The 19547-nt window shown below is 40.2% G+C and overlaps 1 protein-coding gene across 1 annotated transcript in view; it reads right to left on the bottom strand.

Moving 5' to 3' along the window:
* Window positions 1-19547, bottom strand: part of DENND6A (DENN domain containing 6A) — a gene marked incomplete at both ends in the record, with an annotated part of 59600 nt that continues 40053 nt past the window's right edge. Inside the window, 9 exons of the mRNA XM_080715616.1 lie at window positions 1-132; window positions 1082-1156; window positions 4040-4142; window positions 5150-5259; window positions 5364-5417; window positions 11192-11281; window positions 14398-14462; window positions 15103-15168; window positions 19222-19316. Of these exons, the coding sequence (XP_080571742.1) occupies window positions 1-132; window positions 1082-1156; window positions 4040-4142; window positions 5150-5259; window positions 5364-5417; window positions 11192-11281; window positions 14398-14462; window positions 15103-15168; window positions 19222-19316 (790 nt within the window). The remainder of the gene's footprint in view (window positions 133-1081; window positions 1157-4039; window positions 4143-5149; window positions 5260-5363; window positions 5418-11191; window positions 11282-14397; window positions 14463-15102; window positions 15169-19221; window positions 19317-19547) is intronic.

Raw genomic sequence — 19547 nt, 5'->3', positions numbered from 1 at the left:
TCATGTCATGCCCGTTTTGAGCAGTATGCCTTGCAGGTCCTCTGGCAATGCTAAGATAATTGCATCTATATGTGTCCGTAACTTTTCCATAGTGTCAGGTTTCACAGGTAAATGCTCTCGATCAGCCTGCAACTACATAAGGAAACATTTGACAGCATTTAAATTTATCTGTATTAATATATTAAATTCTCTACATAAACAGTTTTAAGTATTTAACACTTTAGAAACTCTCAGACTAGAATTTATAGAAACAAAAAAGTAAATAATATGCCATTTAAGCAATACATTTCTGAGCTCAATAAAAGGCATCTATGTAAATTCATAGATAATATTTAGATATACTATGTGGTATTAAATATGTTTTTCTCAACTTATTAAGACTCCATGTGGATTTTTGGAGGGGGAGTACTGGGGATTGAACCCAAGAAAAGGGGTCTGCCTTTGAGCTACACCCCAGCCCTTATTTTATTGTAATCTATTTGGGAGTGGTACTAGAGATTGAACCCAAGGGCATTTTACCTATAAGCTATACCCCCAACCCTTTTTTTTTTTTTTAGTGAGTGTGATACTAGGGATGGGATCCAGGGGCCTTCTACATCCAGGTTACACCCCCAGCCCTATTTTATTTTTATTTGGAAACAGAGTCGCCATAAGTTGCTGAGAGACTCACTAAGTTGCTGAGGATGATTCCAAACCTGCGATCCTCCTGGATCAGCCTCCCAAGTACTGGATTACAAGTATGTGCCACCATGCCCAACTATTTTTTATTTTGAAACAGGGTCTCACTAAGTTGCTAGATCTTGCCTTGAACCTGTGATTCTTCTGTTTCAGTCTTTCAAGTACTGGGATTACAGGTGTGCACCACCACACCTAACTTCCATGTAAATATCTTTAGAATAATATGGCATCGTATCTCCCTGAACAACTAAATATATTTAGTTCTATCTACCATCAACTGACCGATCTCAAATCCTATTCTTTAAAGTTACTTCAGTAATACATAATAGATTGTTAACCCATATGAAAGGAAAATATCTTCATGGAAAGGTCAACTTAATCTTCCTCTGCTTTTGCTACATACCAGCTTATTTTTCAGCTTCAATACAAGGTCTACTGTCTCTACTTCTGTGTGTTTCTGAATCCACAGTAGAAGATCCTAGGACAAAAAACAAATCCCAACTTAGTATATGCTAAAAATAATATTCAAAATTTTCTATTTCAATAGTCAGGCTAATAGGAAAAAAATAAGGATGAAAAATAAAACAGCGTATTTAACTCAGATACAGCATTACAGTGCAACAAACATTCTCATGATAGTCTAGAATTTTTTTGTGTTTATGGGGGGTCGTACTGGGGATTGAATCCAGGGGCATTCTACCTCTGGTCTACATCCCCAACCCTATTTCATATATTTTCTTTATTTGAAACAAGGTCTCAGTAAATTGCAGAGGGCCTCACTAAGTTGCTAAGGCTGAATGCAAACCTATGATCCTGTCTCAGCCTCCCAAGTGCTGAGATTAAAAGTGTGTGCCACCATGCCTAGCCAGAAATTGATAACTAGATATATTTTTACTTTAGCTATGTGGAAGAAATAAAATGAGAGAAAATTATTATCTAAGTAATTTCCCTTTAGGTCAAGAAAGAAAAATAAAATTGTAGCTCAATGCAATATTATAACCCCCCCTGCAAGATGGGCATGGTGGCGCAGGCTTGTAATCCCAGCGCTTGGGAGGCTGAGACAGAAGGATGGCATAGGTTCAAAGCCAGCCTCAGCTACTTAGTGAGGTTCTCAGCAACTTAGTGAAAACTTGTTTCCAAATAAAATATAAAATAGGTCTGGAAATATAGCCCGGAGGTAGAAAAGCTCCTGGGTTCCACCCCCAGTACCACTAAAAAAAAAAAAAAAAAAAAAAAAAAGTGATATTTTGGGGCCAGGATGCTTGCTTTGCAGGTGTGGTGCTCTGGGTTTGATCCCTGGTTCCAAAAAGACAAAAAAAAAAAAAAAAAAAAATTTCCAACCCCCACACCCATCATAAATAATAATGAGTTATTTAAAAGGAATATAACTCATACCCACTATAAATAATAATGTTGCAGGGTTTATTTTTCGGTACTGGGTACTGACCTAGGGGCATTCTACCTCTGAGCTCCACCCCAGCCCTATTTTTTATTCTTTTTTTGAAGCAGGAGCTGTTATAACACTAAAAAGTGTTGTAGTGAGCTTGCCTCAGTGTTGTTATCTCCCTAATCATAAGCTCCCAGTGAGTCTTTGTGGGAAAGAATGAAGGCAACCATAAAATAAGCCCAAGAAGAGCTTATTCGAAAATGCTGAGTTTACATCCAGCAACACACACATGCCCAGCTATACAGGCCCTACGCAACTTAGTGAGACCCTATTTCAAAATAATGAATAAAAATTATGACTAGGGGTGTAGCTCAGAGGTAGAATGCCCCTGGGTTCTATTCCTCAGTGCTGTAAAAAAGAAAGAAAGAAAGAAAGGAAGAAAGAAAGAAAGAAAGAAAGAGAATAAAAAAGAAAAGAGAGAGGCTGCTCTCTCAACTTATCAGACATACCCCACCTCAACATACAAATGAAAACAATCCTTTATATTTTCACAAGAATTTCAACTTAAAAACAGCCTGGTGATAAGTTAAAGAATATTAAAAAAAATCAATCCAAGTACATGAACAAATGTTAAACTGGAAAAGGTAAGTAAATCATATTGGAAAAGATTTAGAGCCAGACTGCTTGGATTTGAGTCTTGTCACCTCTAGACATTTAGGGTAAACATCTAACAACCAGTTCTCCAGAAAAGAAAACACACCTCTGATATATATCATATGCCGATTCCTGTGGCATAATCTGCCCACTGTTAGTAATTTCAAGTAATTAACCTGAATTCACCGAATGCAAAACTAAGAGATGTACACAATTGAGGTTTTTTTGGTACTGGGGAATTGAACTTGGAGGCATTCTATCTTCAAACTATGCCTACAATTTTTTTTTTGGGGGGGGGTCTGGGAATGAAACCCAGGGACATTCAATCTCGGAGCTGTACCCCCTGCCCTATTTTTTATTCTTTATTTTGAAACCCGGTCTCACTGAGTTGCAAAGGGCCTCACTAAGTAGTTGAGGCTATCCACGAACTGCAATCCTCCGGTCTCAGCCTCCCAAATTCTGGGATTACAAGCATGTACCACCACGCCCAGCTCCTCCAAATACTTTTTTATTCTAAAACAGGGTTTTGCTAAATCGCTGAGGATCGTCTCAAACCTGCAATTCTCCTGCAATTCTCCTGTCTCAGCCTCCCAAGTACAGTGATTACAAGTGTACACCACCTCACTGAGCTGTACAGCTAGCTCTTATGGACCAGTGCACGTGGACTCTAGCACACTGTTGGCTCTACTGCTGCAGGTGTCACATAACGCAGACCATAATGATGAACTGTGAAGATCAGAAAAGTGTATCCATATAGAGCACCTATATGTCCTTGATGCATAGCACATGGTCTGGAAACGTTGGCTAGTACTGCTATTTTTTTTTTTTTTGACCTCTGAGCTACACCTCCTTCCCTATTTTTTTTTATTCTTTATTTTGAAACCGGGTCTCACCGAGTTGCAGAGGGCCTTACTAAGTAGCTGAGGCTGTCCGCGAACCGCGATCCTCAGGTCTCAGCCTCCCAAACGCTGGGATTACAAACGTGCGCCACCACGCCCGGCTATTACTGCTATTTATAAAGAAGAGGTATTATCTTCAACCTCTAAAGGTAGGGGTGTGTGTGTGTGTGTGTGTGTGTGTGTGTGTGTGTGTGTTATTAGGAATTGAACACAGGGCATTCTACCTCTGAGCTACACTTCCAACCCTATTTTATATTTTACTTTGAAACATGGTCTTTCTTAAGTTACCACGTGCTGGCCTTGAACATGATATTCTCTCCCTCTGTCTCATAAATACTGGAATTATGGGTGTGTACAACTACACTCAGCTTTTATCTTTACTTTCAATAGTTGTTAGTCATAAAACAAACAGTTTTCTAACCTCTTCACAAAGAGCTTCTAAATGCAGGGCCTCTAATTTCTGAGTCATTTCTTTTCGCCGGGTCTTGAACCAGCCATCAAAATTTGGAGACTTTAGAAAGTGCCTAAAAAAAAATTTTTAAAGCAAAATTTGATTATGATTTATTTCTTCTCCTCAATATCATTCTTACCTATAGCTCAGAAAATTATGCCAAACAATAAAATTTTTGAAAAACAACGTAAATTTAAGTCCAGTTTTTATTTTGTGTTGGTTTTTTTCTTAGTATTTATTGTGGCATTGGGGATTGAACCCAGGGACAGCCTGCCATGAACTATATAGCCTACCCCTCTTGATTATTTGTTTAGTGGTGCTGTGTATTGAACTCAGGGATATTCTACCTCCAAGCTACACCCCAAGCCTTTATTTTATTTTAAAACAAGGTCTCAGTAGGTTGCTAAGAGCATCACTAGGCTGTTGAAGCTGTATCAAACTTGCTATCCTCCTGTCTCAGCCTCCCAAGTACTGACATTACAGGTGTGCGCAACCAGGCCCAGCTATTTTTTTTTTTATATTTATACTGGTGCATTGTACTCAATCATCTTAATGGAGTACAAGATGGAACAGGCATACATGCACACATCACTCATTTAGTCCTTCCCCAATTCCCTCTGCCCCCTCCTTTTCGTGTTTGGCTTAGTGATATGTTTGTGTATGTAAATCATGTGCGTTAGGGAATTCCCTTCCCCGCCTCCCACCACCCGAGTTAGGCCTCCTCATTGTTCATCCATAGTTTCTCCTCCGTCTAGAGTTCCTCCTATGATTCTTTTCTCCCTAGCTTCCACATATTAGGGAGAGCGTCCAATTTCTTACTTTTTTGACTGACTAATCTCACTTAGTATAATGTTCTCCAGTTCCATCCATTTCCCTGTAAATTACATAATTTTGTTCTTTATGGCACGCCTAGCTATTATAATAAGGTCTCACTATATTACCAAGCTGGCCTTGAACCTGCAATCCTTCTGTCTCAGTTTCTCAAATACTAGGATTATAGACATATACCACCGCATCTGGATTATTTTTCTTATTAAATAAAGCTCTTGGAATGGTGAAAATGAGGGGAAGAAGGCCAACCGGTAAAGTCCAATCCAATCGCCTTTTATTCTAGAGGTTAGCTGAGGTCCTGTTTTCTCAAGTGTTTTCATAAATTCTTCTGGTAAGAACTGTCTTAATTGGGGTGGACTCTAGGAAACAAGATGTATTTTATTTAGAAATTAGAAAATGGATACATTCAAAGGAGATAATTACAGTTATAAAACTCAAATAGTTTATTTGAATATATTCATACCTTCCATGGAGAAATACTTTTCTGCAAAGGCATTAAGCTTGCCACATATCTTTCCTAAAACAAACAACAACAAATTAACAATTAAGTATTCTTACTCAGACATCTTACTCAGAGGTCTTTTTTTTGTGTGTGTGGGTCTGGGAATGGAATCCAGGGGCATTCGACCTCCAAGCTACACCCCCTGCCCTATTTTTTTTTACTCTTTATTTTGAAACTGGGTCTCACTGAGTTGCAGAGGGCCTAAGTAGCTGAGGTTGTCTGCAAACCACAATCCTCCAGTCTCAGCCTCCCGAATGCTGGGATTACAAGTGTATGCCACTACGCCTGGCTTACTCAGAGGTCTTAAATAAAAAAATAAATTAAAAAAAAAAAAGAGCTGGACATGGTGGTGCACACCTGTAATCTCAGCATTTGGAAGGCTAAGATCGGAGGATCACGGTTTGCAGACAGCCTCAGCTATTTAGTGAGGCCCTCCGCAACTTACTGAGACCCTGTTTCAAAATAAAGAATAAAAAATAGGGCAGGGGGTGTAGCTTGGGGGTTGAATACCCCTGGGTTACACCGGGCGTGGTGGCGCACGCTTGTAATCCCCGCACTTGGGAGGCGGAGACAGGAGGATCGCGCAGGTTCGAAGCCAGCCGCGTGCGCTGGCTTAGGAGACCCTGTTTCCAAAATGAAAATGTAAAAATAGGTATGGGAGTGTAGCCCCGAGGTAGAAGGGCTTCCAGGAACCCCAGTACCACCAAAAAAAAAAAAAAAAAAAAAAAAAGAATACCCCTGGGTTCCATCCCCAGACCTGCAAAAAAAAGGGGGGGGGCTTCCAAGTATGAATGTGTGGTGTATTTGTGTGTGTGTGTTTTACTGAGGATCACCAGGGACATTCTACCTCTGACCTGCACCCTCATTCCTTCATTCCTATTTTACTTCTTTATTTTAAACAGGGTCTAAGTTTCTGAGGGCCTTGCCAAGTTGCTGCGGCTGGCCTCAACCCTTTGATCCTTCTGTGGGATTACAGGCATGTGCCACTATGCCCAGCTCCAAGTGTGATACTGTACTGTATAGTTTTTGGTTTTCATTCACAGTTCCTGGATCGTAACTCCCACCCCAAGGCAGGATACAGAAACTCTAGTTTTCCAATGACTTTTTGTCTGGAAGTTGCTGGCCATAAAGAAATTCTCTGATGTACCTTGTCTGTAGTGGATGCTAAGACCCTCACTTTAGATGGATCCAACTCCACACCGATAAGGAAGGGAAACTTACGAATCTGGACAGACAGGCCTTGCTGGTTTTCCCTAGCCAGTCTAGTAGCATTAGATTATACCTTTTTTCCCCAAATCATATTTTGACATTTACCTACACTTCAATTATGCCTATGCAATCAAGTCTCCATAAAAACCAAAAGACAGAGTTTAGAGGACTTCCAGATAACTGACTATGTGCGTTTCCTGAAGGCAGGCAGCAAGAGGCATGGAAGCTGCGGGTCTCTTTCTCCATACCTCGCCTTCTGCATCTCTTTATCTGTACCTTTGCAATAACCTATTTATTTGTTTATCTATTTATTTATTTATTGCCATACTGGGGTTTGAACCTAGGGGCATTCTACCTCTGGGATACACTCCCAGACCTATTTTATATTTTTTATTTGGAAACAGGGTCGCTTAAGCAGCAGAGGCTGGCTTCAAACCTGCATGATCCTCCTGTCTCAGCCTCCCAGGTACTGGGATTACAAGCATGCGCCACCATGCCCAGCTTCTCAGCAATTTAGTGAGGCTCTTTTCAACTTAGTGAAACCCCGTTTCAAAAATTAAATAAAAGCCAGACATGGTGGCGCATGCTTATAATCACAGTACTTGGGAGGCTGAGACAAGAGGATTGCACAGCTTCGAGGCCAACCTCAGCTACTTAGTAAGGTTCTCAGCAAATTAGTGACACCCTGTTTCCAAATAAAATATAAAACAGGTCTGGGAGTGTAGCCTGGAGGTAAAACAAACAAACAAAAAAAACCAACCTGGGTTCACCACCAGTACCACACATACACACAAAATAAAATTAAGTAAAATAGGACTGGGGGGGTGTAGCTCTGAGGTAGAATGCTCCTGGGTTCAATCCCCAGTAACACACACACACACACACACACACACACACACACACACACACAATTTAAATAGGGTTAGGGGGTTTACCTCGGATGTAGAATGACCCTGGGTTCAACTTAAAAAAAAAAAAAAAGTGCTAGGGGTGTAGCTCAAAGATAGAATATCCCTGGGTTCAAACCCAGGATCAAAAATAAATAACTGCTGGGCATGGTGGCGCATGCTTGTAATCCCCGCGCTTGGGAGGCAGAGACAGGAGGACCGCGCTGGTTTTAAGCCAGCCTCGCTGGCTTAAGAGACCCTGTTTCCAAATAAAAATATAAAATAGGTCTGGAAGTGTAGCCCAGAGGTAGAAGGGTTTCCATGAATCCCAGTACCACCAAAAATAAATAAATAAACAAATAAATAAACAAACAAATAAATAAATAAATAAAATAGCTGAGTGTGGTGGTACACACCTAGTAATCCCCATACTTGGCAAGCTGAGACTGGAAGATCACAGGTTCAAGACCAGCTTCAGCAATCTAGCCAGGCCCTCCAGAATTTAGTGAGACCCTGTTTCAAAATTAAAAATAAAAATAAAATAAAGGATGTGATGGCACACGCTTGTAATCCCAGCGTTTAGGAGACTAAGACAGGAGGATTGTGGTTCGCAGACAGCCTCAGCTACTTAATGAGGTCCTTTGCAACTCAGTGAGACCCTATTTCAAAATAAAGAATAAAAAATAGGGCTGAGAGTATAGCTCGGAGGTAGAATGTCCATGAGGTCCAACCACATTATTATTTATAAATAAATAAATAAATAAATAAATAAATGAAGTAGGGTGGGCTGGGGGCATAGCTCAGAGGTATAATGCCCTTAGATTTAATCCCCAGTAACACACAAACACACACACACACACACACACACACACACACACACACACACACAGTAGCAGGGTTATAAAGAGAGCTTTCAACTGTGGGATCTGATGTTATTTCCAGACAGATAGTGTCAGAACTAAATCAGAGGACACCAGATGGTATCTACTACAGAACTGATGGCTTGCTGCAGGCAGAGAGAAGTCCTGCACCACTCTGAGTCACAGTGACCAGTGTTGCGTGCACAGCAGGAGACCGAGATGAGTTTTCTACTCACCAAGTTTTTCATCGTATGCCCTTTGAGTATCAACAACTCCACCACTCCCCGCAAAAGATATCACTAAATTTAGATTGAGCTGGAAAATGGTGCTTTCAAAAGTATTACTAATCTTGGATAATCCAAGACTACATTCCTTGTTTCCTTTCACTGTTTTGTGGCACCGTTGCATTCTATCTAAGCTATACCCCTAACCCTATTTTGTTTTTATTCTGAAACAAGGTCTCACTGGGTTGATGAGAGCCTCACTACTTGCTGAGAATAATACTCCTCCCATCTCAGCCTCCCAAATACTGGAATTATAGGCATGTGGCCACCATGCCTGGCTTTTTTTTTTTTAAGATGGAGGTGTCATTATGTTGCTCAGGCTGATCTCAAACTCATGGGTTCAAGTAGTCCTCCTTCCTCAGCCTTCCAAGTAACGGACTGAGGGACATCTAAGCCCAGTGGATATTTTTTTTAAGAGCTTTTGAAGCAGATACCTATAGCACTGGAGAAAACTACAGCTCCTAGTCCAAAGAAGATGATATGTAAAGAAGGAAAGATGTTAAAAGCATCTTAAAGAAAAACTCAGGTAGGATATAGCACTGGTCAAGTCATTTGGAAAACTGCCCTCCCCGAAGAGGTCCTCCTTAAACATCAGAGGCGCATATCTACTCTCACTGTGTGTCCTTCATCTCTGCTAACCTTTCCTCTATTGGCCATTGACTGGGGGTCTATACTGAAAGGTGCGTGACAGCACGTGTGTGTGTGTGTGTGTGTGTGTTATTGGGAACTGAACCCAGAGACGGTTCTACCTCTGGAGATACCTATTGTTATTACCTGAAAACTATTTTTTATTTTTTATTTTGAAACAGGATCTCACCAGGTTGCTGAGGATCCCACTAAACTGCTGAGGCTGTTCTCAAACCCGTGATCCTCCTATTGCAACTACCCAAAGATTGTGTTAGTTCGTCAGTTAGCAGTCACAGGCTCAATATAAATCAAAAACAAAGCTGGACCAATTCTTTATCAGAAGGTTCTAGCCGGGCGTGCTGGCGCACGCTTGTAATCCCAGCATTCAGGAGGCTGAGACCGGAGGATCATGGTTTATGGACAGCCTCAGCTACTTAGTGAGGCCCTCCATAATTTAGTGAGACCCGGTTTCAAAATAAAGAATAAAAAAATAGGGCAGGGCAGGTAGCTCGGAGGTTGAATGCCCCTGGGTTTCATCCCCAGACCCGCAAAAAAAAAAAAAAAAAAAAAAAAGAATACAAAATAGCACAGGCGGTGTAGCTTGGAGGTCGAACACCCCGAAACCCGCATACCTGCAAAAAAAGAAAACAAGGTGCTAGTAAGACAGATGTGTCATGTATGCCTGTAATACTGGCACTTGGGAGGCTGAGTTGAGAGAATCAAAGGTTTGAGGACAGTCTTAGCAACTTGGCAAGACCTTTAGCAATTTTGTGAGACCCTGTTCCAAAATTAAAAATAAAATATAAATGGGGGTATAGCTCTGAGGTAGAATACCCTTGGGCTCAATCCAGTACCATAAAAAAATTAAAATAAGAAGCACTTAGGGATGTAGCCCAGTGGAAAAGTACAACTGAATTCAATCCTCAGTACTGAGAAAAAAACAAATAAATAACCCTCCACTGTATAGTTCAAATATGAAACTGATCTTGTTTTCTGCAGCATAAAGAATTCAACTTCTGATTGTTAGGTAATCACCTGGCACGACTGGTTTTCTGTCAAAGGTACCTACTTGATATCGTTTACCCTTCACCACTCTGGCCTATTGGATTAATCCTTATAGTTTGTGTTTTAGTTTTTGTGTGCTCTTGAAATCAGCTTCAAGCCAGGTGTGGTGGTGCACACTTGTAATCCCAGCATTCAGGAGGCTGAGACAGGAAGATTGTGGTTCACAGACAGCCTCAGCTACTTAGTGAGGTCCCTTGCAACTCAATGAGACCCTGTTTCAAATTAAAGAGTAAAAAATAAGGCTGGGGGCATAAGCTTGGAGGTAGAATGCCCCTGGGTTCCATCTTCAGTACCACAATAAAATAAAACAAAATCAGCTTCATTCTAGCTGGGCATGGTGGCACATGCCTGTAAAATCACAGTACTTGGGAGGCTGATACTCAAGAGTAACGGGTTCAAGAACAGCCTCAGCAGGTATGATACTATCAACCTAGTGAGATCCTGTTTCAAATTAAAATTTAAAAAAGGGCTGGAGGTCTAGCTTGGTCGTAGAATGCCTCTAGGTTCAATCTCCAGTAAGTTCAATCACACGCGCGCACGCACAACACACCAGCTTTATTCTATGTCTACTTTAGAAGAATGGAAATAGAAACAAATTTCACATCAATTATCCCGTTCAAGATTTACAACAGTAGAATCAGCTTTATTTTACAGACAAGGAAGCTGAGAGTTAAGAAGAAAGAATTGACTCACTCAGTTGCACAGTTAATACTAGAACAAAGAACACAGGTCTTTTGCAAATAGCACTAAACACACTAAAAGGCAAAACAAACAACTTAAGGTTTGGAGGATGGAAAAACATTCATATACCCTTCAACAAATCATTAAATTTAGCAAAGATGGATCTGTTAACTTACTAGTGGAATAATGAAGCTTTGTGTCAGTTCCAAAAAATATCGTCGGAGAATAACACTTTGAGCCTCAGAAGGACGTTTCTGTTGTACACCCTTAAAAGAGGAAATAACGAGAGCTTATGTTCTAGTGTCAGGGAATATAAAACAGTGATAATTATAAAGTTCAACTGCTTTGTAAAATATACATTACAATAATATAAGAAAAACTTAAATCTTCATGTTTAAGTAATTTAATTTGAAATTCACTGGCTGATATATCCTGTAAGAGAATCTTTAGACAGAAAATGAGAATAAAGGGAGCAGGAAACATTGATACATGAGTACTAAGTTAGTTAAACAGAAGCAAGAAGTTCTGGTGTGCTATGTGCACAGTAGGGTGATCAGAGATAACAATCAAGTATTGTATATATCCTGTGTGTGTGTGTGTGTGTGTGTGTGTGTGTGTGTGTGTGTGTGTGGTACTGGGGATGGAACCCAGAGGCTTTCTACCTCCAGGCTACACTCCCAGATCTACTTTATATTATTAATTAATTAATTTATTTATTTATTTAGTGGTACTGGGGATGGAACGCTTTGGGCTACACTCCCAGACCTATTTTATATTTTATTTGGAAACAGGGTGTCACTAAGTTGCTGAGAGCTTCACTAAGTAGCTGAGGCTGGCTTTGAACCTGTGTGAGCTTCCTATCAGTCTCCCAAGTACTGGGATTACAAGCGTGCACCACACACCTGGCTAAGTATTGTATATTTCAAAAAGCTAGAAGAAAGCTAGGTATGGGGTAACATGCTTACAATCCTAGTGTTTGGGAGGCTGAGACAGGAGTATTGCAGATTTGTGGCCAACCTCAGTTACTTAAGCCCTCTGCAACTTAGACCCTGTTTCAAAATAAAGAATACAATAGGGCTGTGACATAGCTCAGAGGCAGAATTTCCCTGGGTTCAATCCCCAGTACAACACACACACACACACACACACACACACACACACAGCTAGAAGAAACCATTTCGAATGTTACCATAAATAATGTTTGAGGATATGGTTAACTGGATTTAACCAGGTTAAATCATAGGTTTGTGGCCAGCCTCAGCAACTTAGGTCCTCCCCAACATAGTAAGAGCCTGTTTTCAAAAAAATAGGGCTGGGGATGTAGCTCACAAATAGAATGCACCTGGGTACCATACACACACAAAAAAAGTATACATCATATATGTATATCTATATATCATATATGTATAAAAAATTCCATGGTACTCCCTAACAAATAATTTTTATGTTTTTATATATTAGTTAAAAATAAATTTTATTTAAAGAAAAATAAAATCTTTAGAGCAAAATCTAAGAAACTTTAACTTAGGTAACATTATTCATTGCATACTTAAAAGTTACACAGCCACATGCCTCTATAATCCCAGATACTAGGGAGACAAAGGCAGAAGGATCACAAGCTCAAGGCCAGCCTCATCAATTTAGTGACAACCTATCTTAACATAAAAAAAAAAAGTTGCTAGGGATGGTCTTGAACATGTGATCCTCCTGTCTCAGCCTCCCAAGTACCAGGATTATAGGCATGTACCACCACACTGGCTTCATGTACCTTTTTTTTTTGTGTGTGTGTGTGGGTCTGGGGATGGAACCCAGGGCCATTCGACTTCTGAGCTACACCCCCTGCCCTATTTTTTGTTCTTTTATTTTGAAACTGGGTCTCAATGAGTTGCAAAGGGCCTCACTAAGTAGCTGAGACTGTCCGCAAACTGCAATCCTGTGGTCTCAGCCTCCTGAATGCTGGGATTACAAGCCTGGGATTACAAGCGTGCGCCACCACACCTGGCTTTATTTTTATTTTGAAACAGAGTCACATTAAGTTCCTGAGGGGTTTGCTAAATTATTGAGGCTGGCCTCAAACCCATGATCCTCCATCTCAGCCTTGCAAGAACTAGGATTACAGGCATGTATCACTATACCTGGCTTTTTCTATTTCATCTCTTCTATATTAATGCTATTTACATTCTAAAAATTATAACTCCTATTGTTAGATACTAAACTACCTCATGGTAGAATCTGATTTTTTTTTTTTTTTACAAGTACTTTTAGTTTCTAAAAAGACTGGCTGGCATTTATTTTACCTGCAGACTCAATATTCAAGCCTAAAATTGCTACTTTCGTGGGTTGGTTTTTTTTTTTTTTTTTTTTTTTTGCGGTACTGAGGATGGGGCATTCTACCTCCGAGCTATACTCCTAGCACTATTTTTTTTTTTTTTTAAAAAGGTCTCACTAAGTCGTAGAAGGCCTCACTAAGTAGCTGAGGCTGTCCGTGAACCGTGATCCTTCTGTCTCAGCCTCCCAAATGCTGGGATTACAAGCATGCGCCACCAATGCCCGACTTTAGTTGCTTTTTTTAAATGTGTGTGTATGCTGGGGATTGAACCCAGGGGAATTCTACCTATGAGCTCTCAGGCCTATTTTTTTATTATTATTATTTTGGTTCTTTTGTTTGTTTGTTTGTTTGTGGTGCTGGAAACTGAACCTAGGGGCATTCTACCTCTGAGCCACACCGCCAGCCTGATATTTTTTTATTTTGAAATACGGTTTCACTAAGTTGTGGAAAGCTTCCTAAGTAGCTGAGGCTGAGGCTGTTGGTGGACCACAATCTTCCTATCTCAGTCTCCCAAGTACTAGGATTACAAGTGTGCACCACCACAACTTGGCCTTTTTTTTTTTTTTTTTTTTTTTTTGAAACAGGGTCTCACTAAATTGCTGCTGGGACTAGCCATGAATCTGTGATCCTCCTATCTCAATCTCCCAAGTACTAGGATTATAATTACAGGCCACCACATCCAGCTACTGCTTGATTTTTATGAAGATTTGTTTTAAATGACAGACCCCAAGCCAGGCACGGTGATGAACACCTGTAATCCCAAAACTTGGGAGGCTGAGACAAGAGGATTACAGATTCAAGATCAGCCTCAGCCAGCAACTTAAGGAGGCCCTCTGCAACTTAGTGAGGACCTGTTTCAAAATAAAAAATAAAATAGGGTGGGAGTGTACCTCAAAGGTAGAGTGCCCCTGGGTTCAATCCCTAGTACTGCAAAAATAAAATAAATAAATGTGAGACTCCATTTCACATTATTATACAAAAACACATTTTGTCTAAATGGATATTACATACCTGACAAAGAAATTTAAATTAATAATATGAACAAGTAATTACCTTCTGTAACTGCTTTATGATCTCTTCATCTCTATTGAGATATGGCTTGTAAGAAGTATAAACACCTAATGTAAAAAAAAGAAGGTAAACAGAAAAGCCCAACTACACAGAGAATGTATTTAAAAATTAATAAGGCACTGGGTTGTAGCTCAGTGGCAAGGCATTTGGTTTGTATTGTGGTGCTCTGGGTTCGACCCCCAGTTCCAAAAAGACAAAAAGAAGACCCCAAAAACAATTAAGCTAAAATAAAAACTTAACTGGCTGTGGTGGCGCATGCTTGTAATCCCAGAACTTGGGAGGCTGAGAAAGGAGGATCAAAAATTTGAGGTCAGCCTCAGCAAGTGGTAAAACTCTCATCAACCTAGTGAGACCCTGTTTCACAGTAGGAATAAAATAGGGCTGAGGAAGGCCGGGCATGATGGCACACACTTGTATTCCTAGTGCTTCAGAGGCTGAGACATGAAAATCTCAGGTTTAAGGCCGGTGTCAGCTACTTAGTGAGGTCCTCTATAACTTAGAGAAACCCTGTTTAAAAATAAATAGGACTGGGGATGTAGCTCAGAGGTAAAATGCCTCTGGATTCAATCCTCAGTATCACAAAAAAGAAAAAAACTAGGGCTAGGAGTGTAGCTCAGAGGTAGAATGGCTTTGAGTTCAATCCTTAGACTCACCAAAAGAATTTAATTAATTAGTTAAAGTTAATACCAGGTTTAGAATCCAGAGTCTTTAGGTTCTTCAATTTTTTCACTTTAACTTGCTTAGGAATTTCACCTGAAGGAAAAAGCATAACATTTTTATAATTATTATAACCATACATACTACAAAACTGCAATTTAATAAGATTAATAACCTACTACTAGTTAGGAATGTTATAAATAAAGCATTCATCTTTAATACCAATTAAGAGTTAAGAGTCCATTTCTGGGTTGTTCTGTTTTGTATATGTGGTACTAGGAATTGAGCCCAGGGGTATTTGATCTCTCATCTATACCCCTAGCCCTATTTATTTATTTATTTATTTATTTATTTATTTAGTGGTACTGGGGGTGGAACCCCAGGGCTTTTCTACCTCTGGGCCAGACTCCCAGACCTATTCTATACCTTCTTTGGAAACAGGGTCCCACTAAGTTGCTGAGAGCCTCACTAAGTAGCTGAGGTTGGCTTCAAACCTGTGCGATCCTCCTGTCTCAGCCTCCCAAGCGCGGGGATTACAAGCGTGAGCCACTATGCCCGGCTTATTATTTATTTTTGAAACAGGGTCTTGCTAGGTTGCTGAGGGTCTAAGTTGCTGAGGCTGGCTTCAAACCTGTGATCTTCCAATTTCAGTGAGACCCTCAGGAATTTAGCATGACTCTCAGCACTGAACAAGATCCTATTTCAAGATAAAAAGGGCTCAGGGGAGCCAGGCATGGTGGTGCACACCTGGAATCCCAAGTACCTGAGAACCTAACACAGAAGGATTGTAGGTTTGAGACGAGCCTCAGTAACTTAGCAAGACTCTCAGCAACCTAATGAGACACAGTTTCGAAATAAAAATAAAAAGGGATTGTGGTGTAGCTTAGAGTTCAGAATGGCCTTGGGTTCAATCTTCAGTGCCAAATATATATATATGTATATGTATATATATATATATACACACACACACACACATATATATGTACTATATAATATATTATATACATAATATATATATTATTATAAATAAATATATAAATATATATAGTGTGTATATATACATATATATTTGGGGGGGGCAGTACTAGGGATTGAACCCAAGGGCATTCTACCTCCAAACTATACTACATCTCTTTTTGTTTTTTGTTTTGTTTTTTGCAGAACTGGGGATTGAACCCTGGGGCATTCTACCTCCAAACTACACCCCCAGCCCCTATTTTTTATTTTTATTTTGGAACAGGTTCTCAATATATTGTAGAGGATCTCACTACATAGCTTAGGCTGGCCACAAACCTGCAATCCTCCTGTCTCAGCCTCCCAAGTACTGGGATTATAAACATGCTCTACAGCTGGGCATGGTGGCGCACGCTTGTAATCCCCGCGCTTGGGAGGCAGAGACAGGAGGATCGCGCAGGTTCGAAGCCAGTCGCGCGCGCTGGTTTAGGAGACCCTGTTTCCAAATAAATAAAAAAAAATGTAAAAATAGGTCTGGGAGTGTAGCCCGGAGGTAGAAGGGCTTCCAGGAACCCCAGTACCACCAAAAAAAAAACAAAAAAACAAAAACAAAAACAAAAAAAAACAAAAAAAAAAAACCCATGCTCTACCACACCTGGTTGATCTACAAAATTTGAACCAAGAGTATATTTTACTTTATTTTTTTGCGGGTATGGGGATGGAACCCAGGGGATTCAACCTCTGAACTACACCCTCTGCCCTATTTTTTATTCTTCATTTTGAAACAGGGTCTCATTAAGTTGCAGAAGGCCTCACTAAGTAGCTGAGGCTGTCCGTGAACCATGATCCTCCAGTCTCAGCTTCCCAAATGCTGGGATTAAAAGTGTGCGCCACCACGCCCAGCTCCAACAGTATATTTAAAATAGGTTAATAGGTCAGAAACAAGCCTATAGAAGCAACAGTGAAATATTTCCCTCCAGACATGGCTGTCACATGCCTGTAGTGGGGAGGCTAAGACAGGAAGATCACCTCGCAGCCAGACTAAGCAACACAGTGAGACCCTATTTCAAACAAAAAATTAAAACAGGGCTGGGGGTGGAGCTCAGAGGTAGAGCATCCCACCCGGACACACTGGCATACACCTGTAATCCCAGTACTTGGGAGACTGAGACAGGAGGATCATGGTTCAAGGCAAGCCTTATAGGAATTTAATAAGACCCAGTTTTAATATAAAAAATAAAATAGGGCTGAGGGTATATATTTTTAGCCATCAGAGAACTGCAAGTCAAAACTACACTGATATTCCATTTCATTCAGACTGAATGGCTATTATCAAAAAGATAACAATAAATGCTGCTGAGAATGTGGAGAAACAGGAACCTTTATACACTTTGGTGGGAATGTAAATTAGTGCAACCACTGTGGAAAACAGTATGGAGATGCCTCAAAAAAAACTAAAAATAGCCAGGAATGGTGGTGCACACTTGTTATCCCAGCATTCAGGAGGCTGAGACTGGAGGATCGTGGTTCGCAGACAGCCTCAGCTACTTAGCGGTACCCTCAGTGAGACCCTGTTTCAAAAATTTAAAAAAAGACTAAAAAAATAGGGCTGAGGGTGTAGCTTGGAGGTAGAATGTCCCTGAGTTCCATTCCCAGCACCGTAAAAAAAAAAAAAAAAAAAAAAACTAAAAATAGAACCACCATATGATCTAGTGATACCACTTTGGGGTACTGAAATCAACAATGAAATCAACCTACAAAAGAAGTGTCTGCATACATGTGTTCACTGTAGCACTATTAACAAGGGCTAGGATATGTATCAGTGTCCATCAACAGATGAATAAGGAAAGAAAATATGGTGCATATATACGAGGGCATATTATCTAACAATGAAGAAGAATGAAATCATGTTATTTGCAGGAAAAAGGACAGAAATGGAGGACATCATATTAGGAGAAATAAACATGACCAGAAAGGCAAGTATTGCAGGTTTTCTTTCATATGTGGAAATTAAAAAAAAAAAAAAAGACCTGAAAGTGGAACAATTAGGGAAGGGGAAGAGGAAAGACAGAAGGGAGGATCGACGCGACCAAAGTATAACATATACATGTATGGAGATGTCACTGTGAAGGTTTGCAGCCAGCCTCAGCTACTTAGTGAGGCCCTCCACAACTTATGAGACCTTGTTTCAAATAAAGAATAAAATAGGGCTGGGGATGTATATACCCAGAGGTAGAATGCCTCTGGGTTCAATCCCCAGTACTGACAAAAAAAGAAATGTCACTGTGAAACCCCTTAATTTGTACAATTAAAGCATTAATAGTTATAATAAAAACCTTTCAAGATGAGCCGGGCGTGGTGGCGCACGCTTGTAACCCCAGCATTTGGGAGGCTGAGACCGGAGGATTGTGGTTCGCGGACAGCTTCAGCTACTTAGTGAGGCCCTCCGCAACTTAGTGAGACCCTGTTTCAAAGTAAAAAATAAAAAACAGGGCAGGGGGTGTAGCTCGGAGGTCAAATGCCCCTGGGTTCCATCCCCAGACCCACAAAAAAATGAATAAATAAAAAAAACTTTCAAAAAAAGAAGAATTTACATATTGTGAAAAGTTGTAGTCTTCTTAAAAGGCTTTTATTGATTTAAACTGCCTCAAAGAAAGCTTCAAATAATGTAAAAAGTAACTGAGTAATAAAAATAAAAGGAGCTGGGAGTGATGGGGCATACTTGTAATCCAAGTACTTAGGAGGATCACAGGTTTTTGGCCAGCCGCAGCTACTTAGAGACCCTGTTTCAAAATAAAGAATAAAAAATACAGCTGGGGGTGTAGCTCAGAGGTAAAATGCCCCTGGATTCTACCCCTAGTACTGCAAAAATAAATGAATGAGTAAATAAAAAATAAAAATAAAAGTGAAGGCAGGACATGATGACACACACTTGTAATCCCACTACTTCGAAGGCTGAGACAGGAGGATCGCAGGTGTGAGGCCAGCCTCAGCTACTTAGTGAGGCCCTCCACAACTTACTGAGGCCCTGTTTCAAGATAAAGAATAAAAAAATAGGGCTGGGGGCGTGGCTCAGTAGAATGCCCTTGGGTTCAATTCCCAGTACTGCAAAAACAAACAAAAAATAAAAGGAAAGAAGTAAACCTGTTCAGCCACGTTACGCACGAGAAACAGGACAATGAATTTATACTTTACCTGCAGGCTTAAGGTCTCCTATTCGAATAATGTGCGGCCAGTGTTGCAGCGTTTTCGCAAAAAAGGGATTGGTTACTCCTAATATGACTGAGGGCCTATAATAAAAATGACACAAAACTTTAAAAGGTGAGAAAAAGATGAATGTTATCCAGTGAAAAATAGTTTATAATTTCCTTTGAGTGAACAATATATAATCTTTTCCTTTACTCATGCCAGGGAACATATTTAGAACTAAGCCAATGAAGATGAAAAGACATGGCCCTGACAAAGCACACAGGAAGAAGGGCTTACACACCAACTGATGCCAGTGGTAAGCCTGTGAAAGG

The sequence above is a fragment of the Muscardinus avellanarius genome (assembly GCF_963383645.1).
Source record: "Muscardinus avellanarius genome assembly, chromosome: 18".
Classification (NCBI taxonomy): Eukaryota; Metazoa; Chordata; class Mammalia; order Rodentia; family Gliridae; genus Muscardinus; species Muscardinus avellanarius.
The sequence above is the reverse complement of the archived record's forward strand: the minus strand, read 5'-3'. Positions and strand labels throughout refer to the sequence as shown.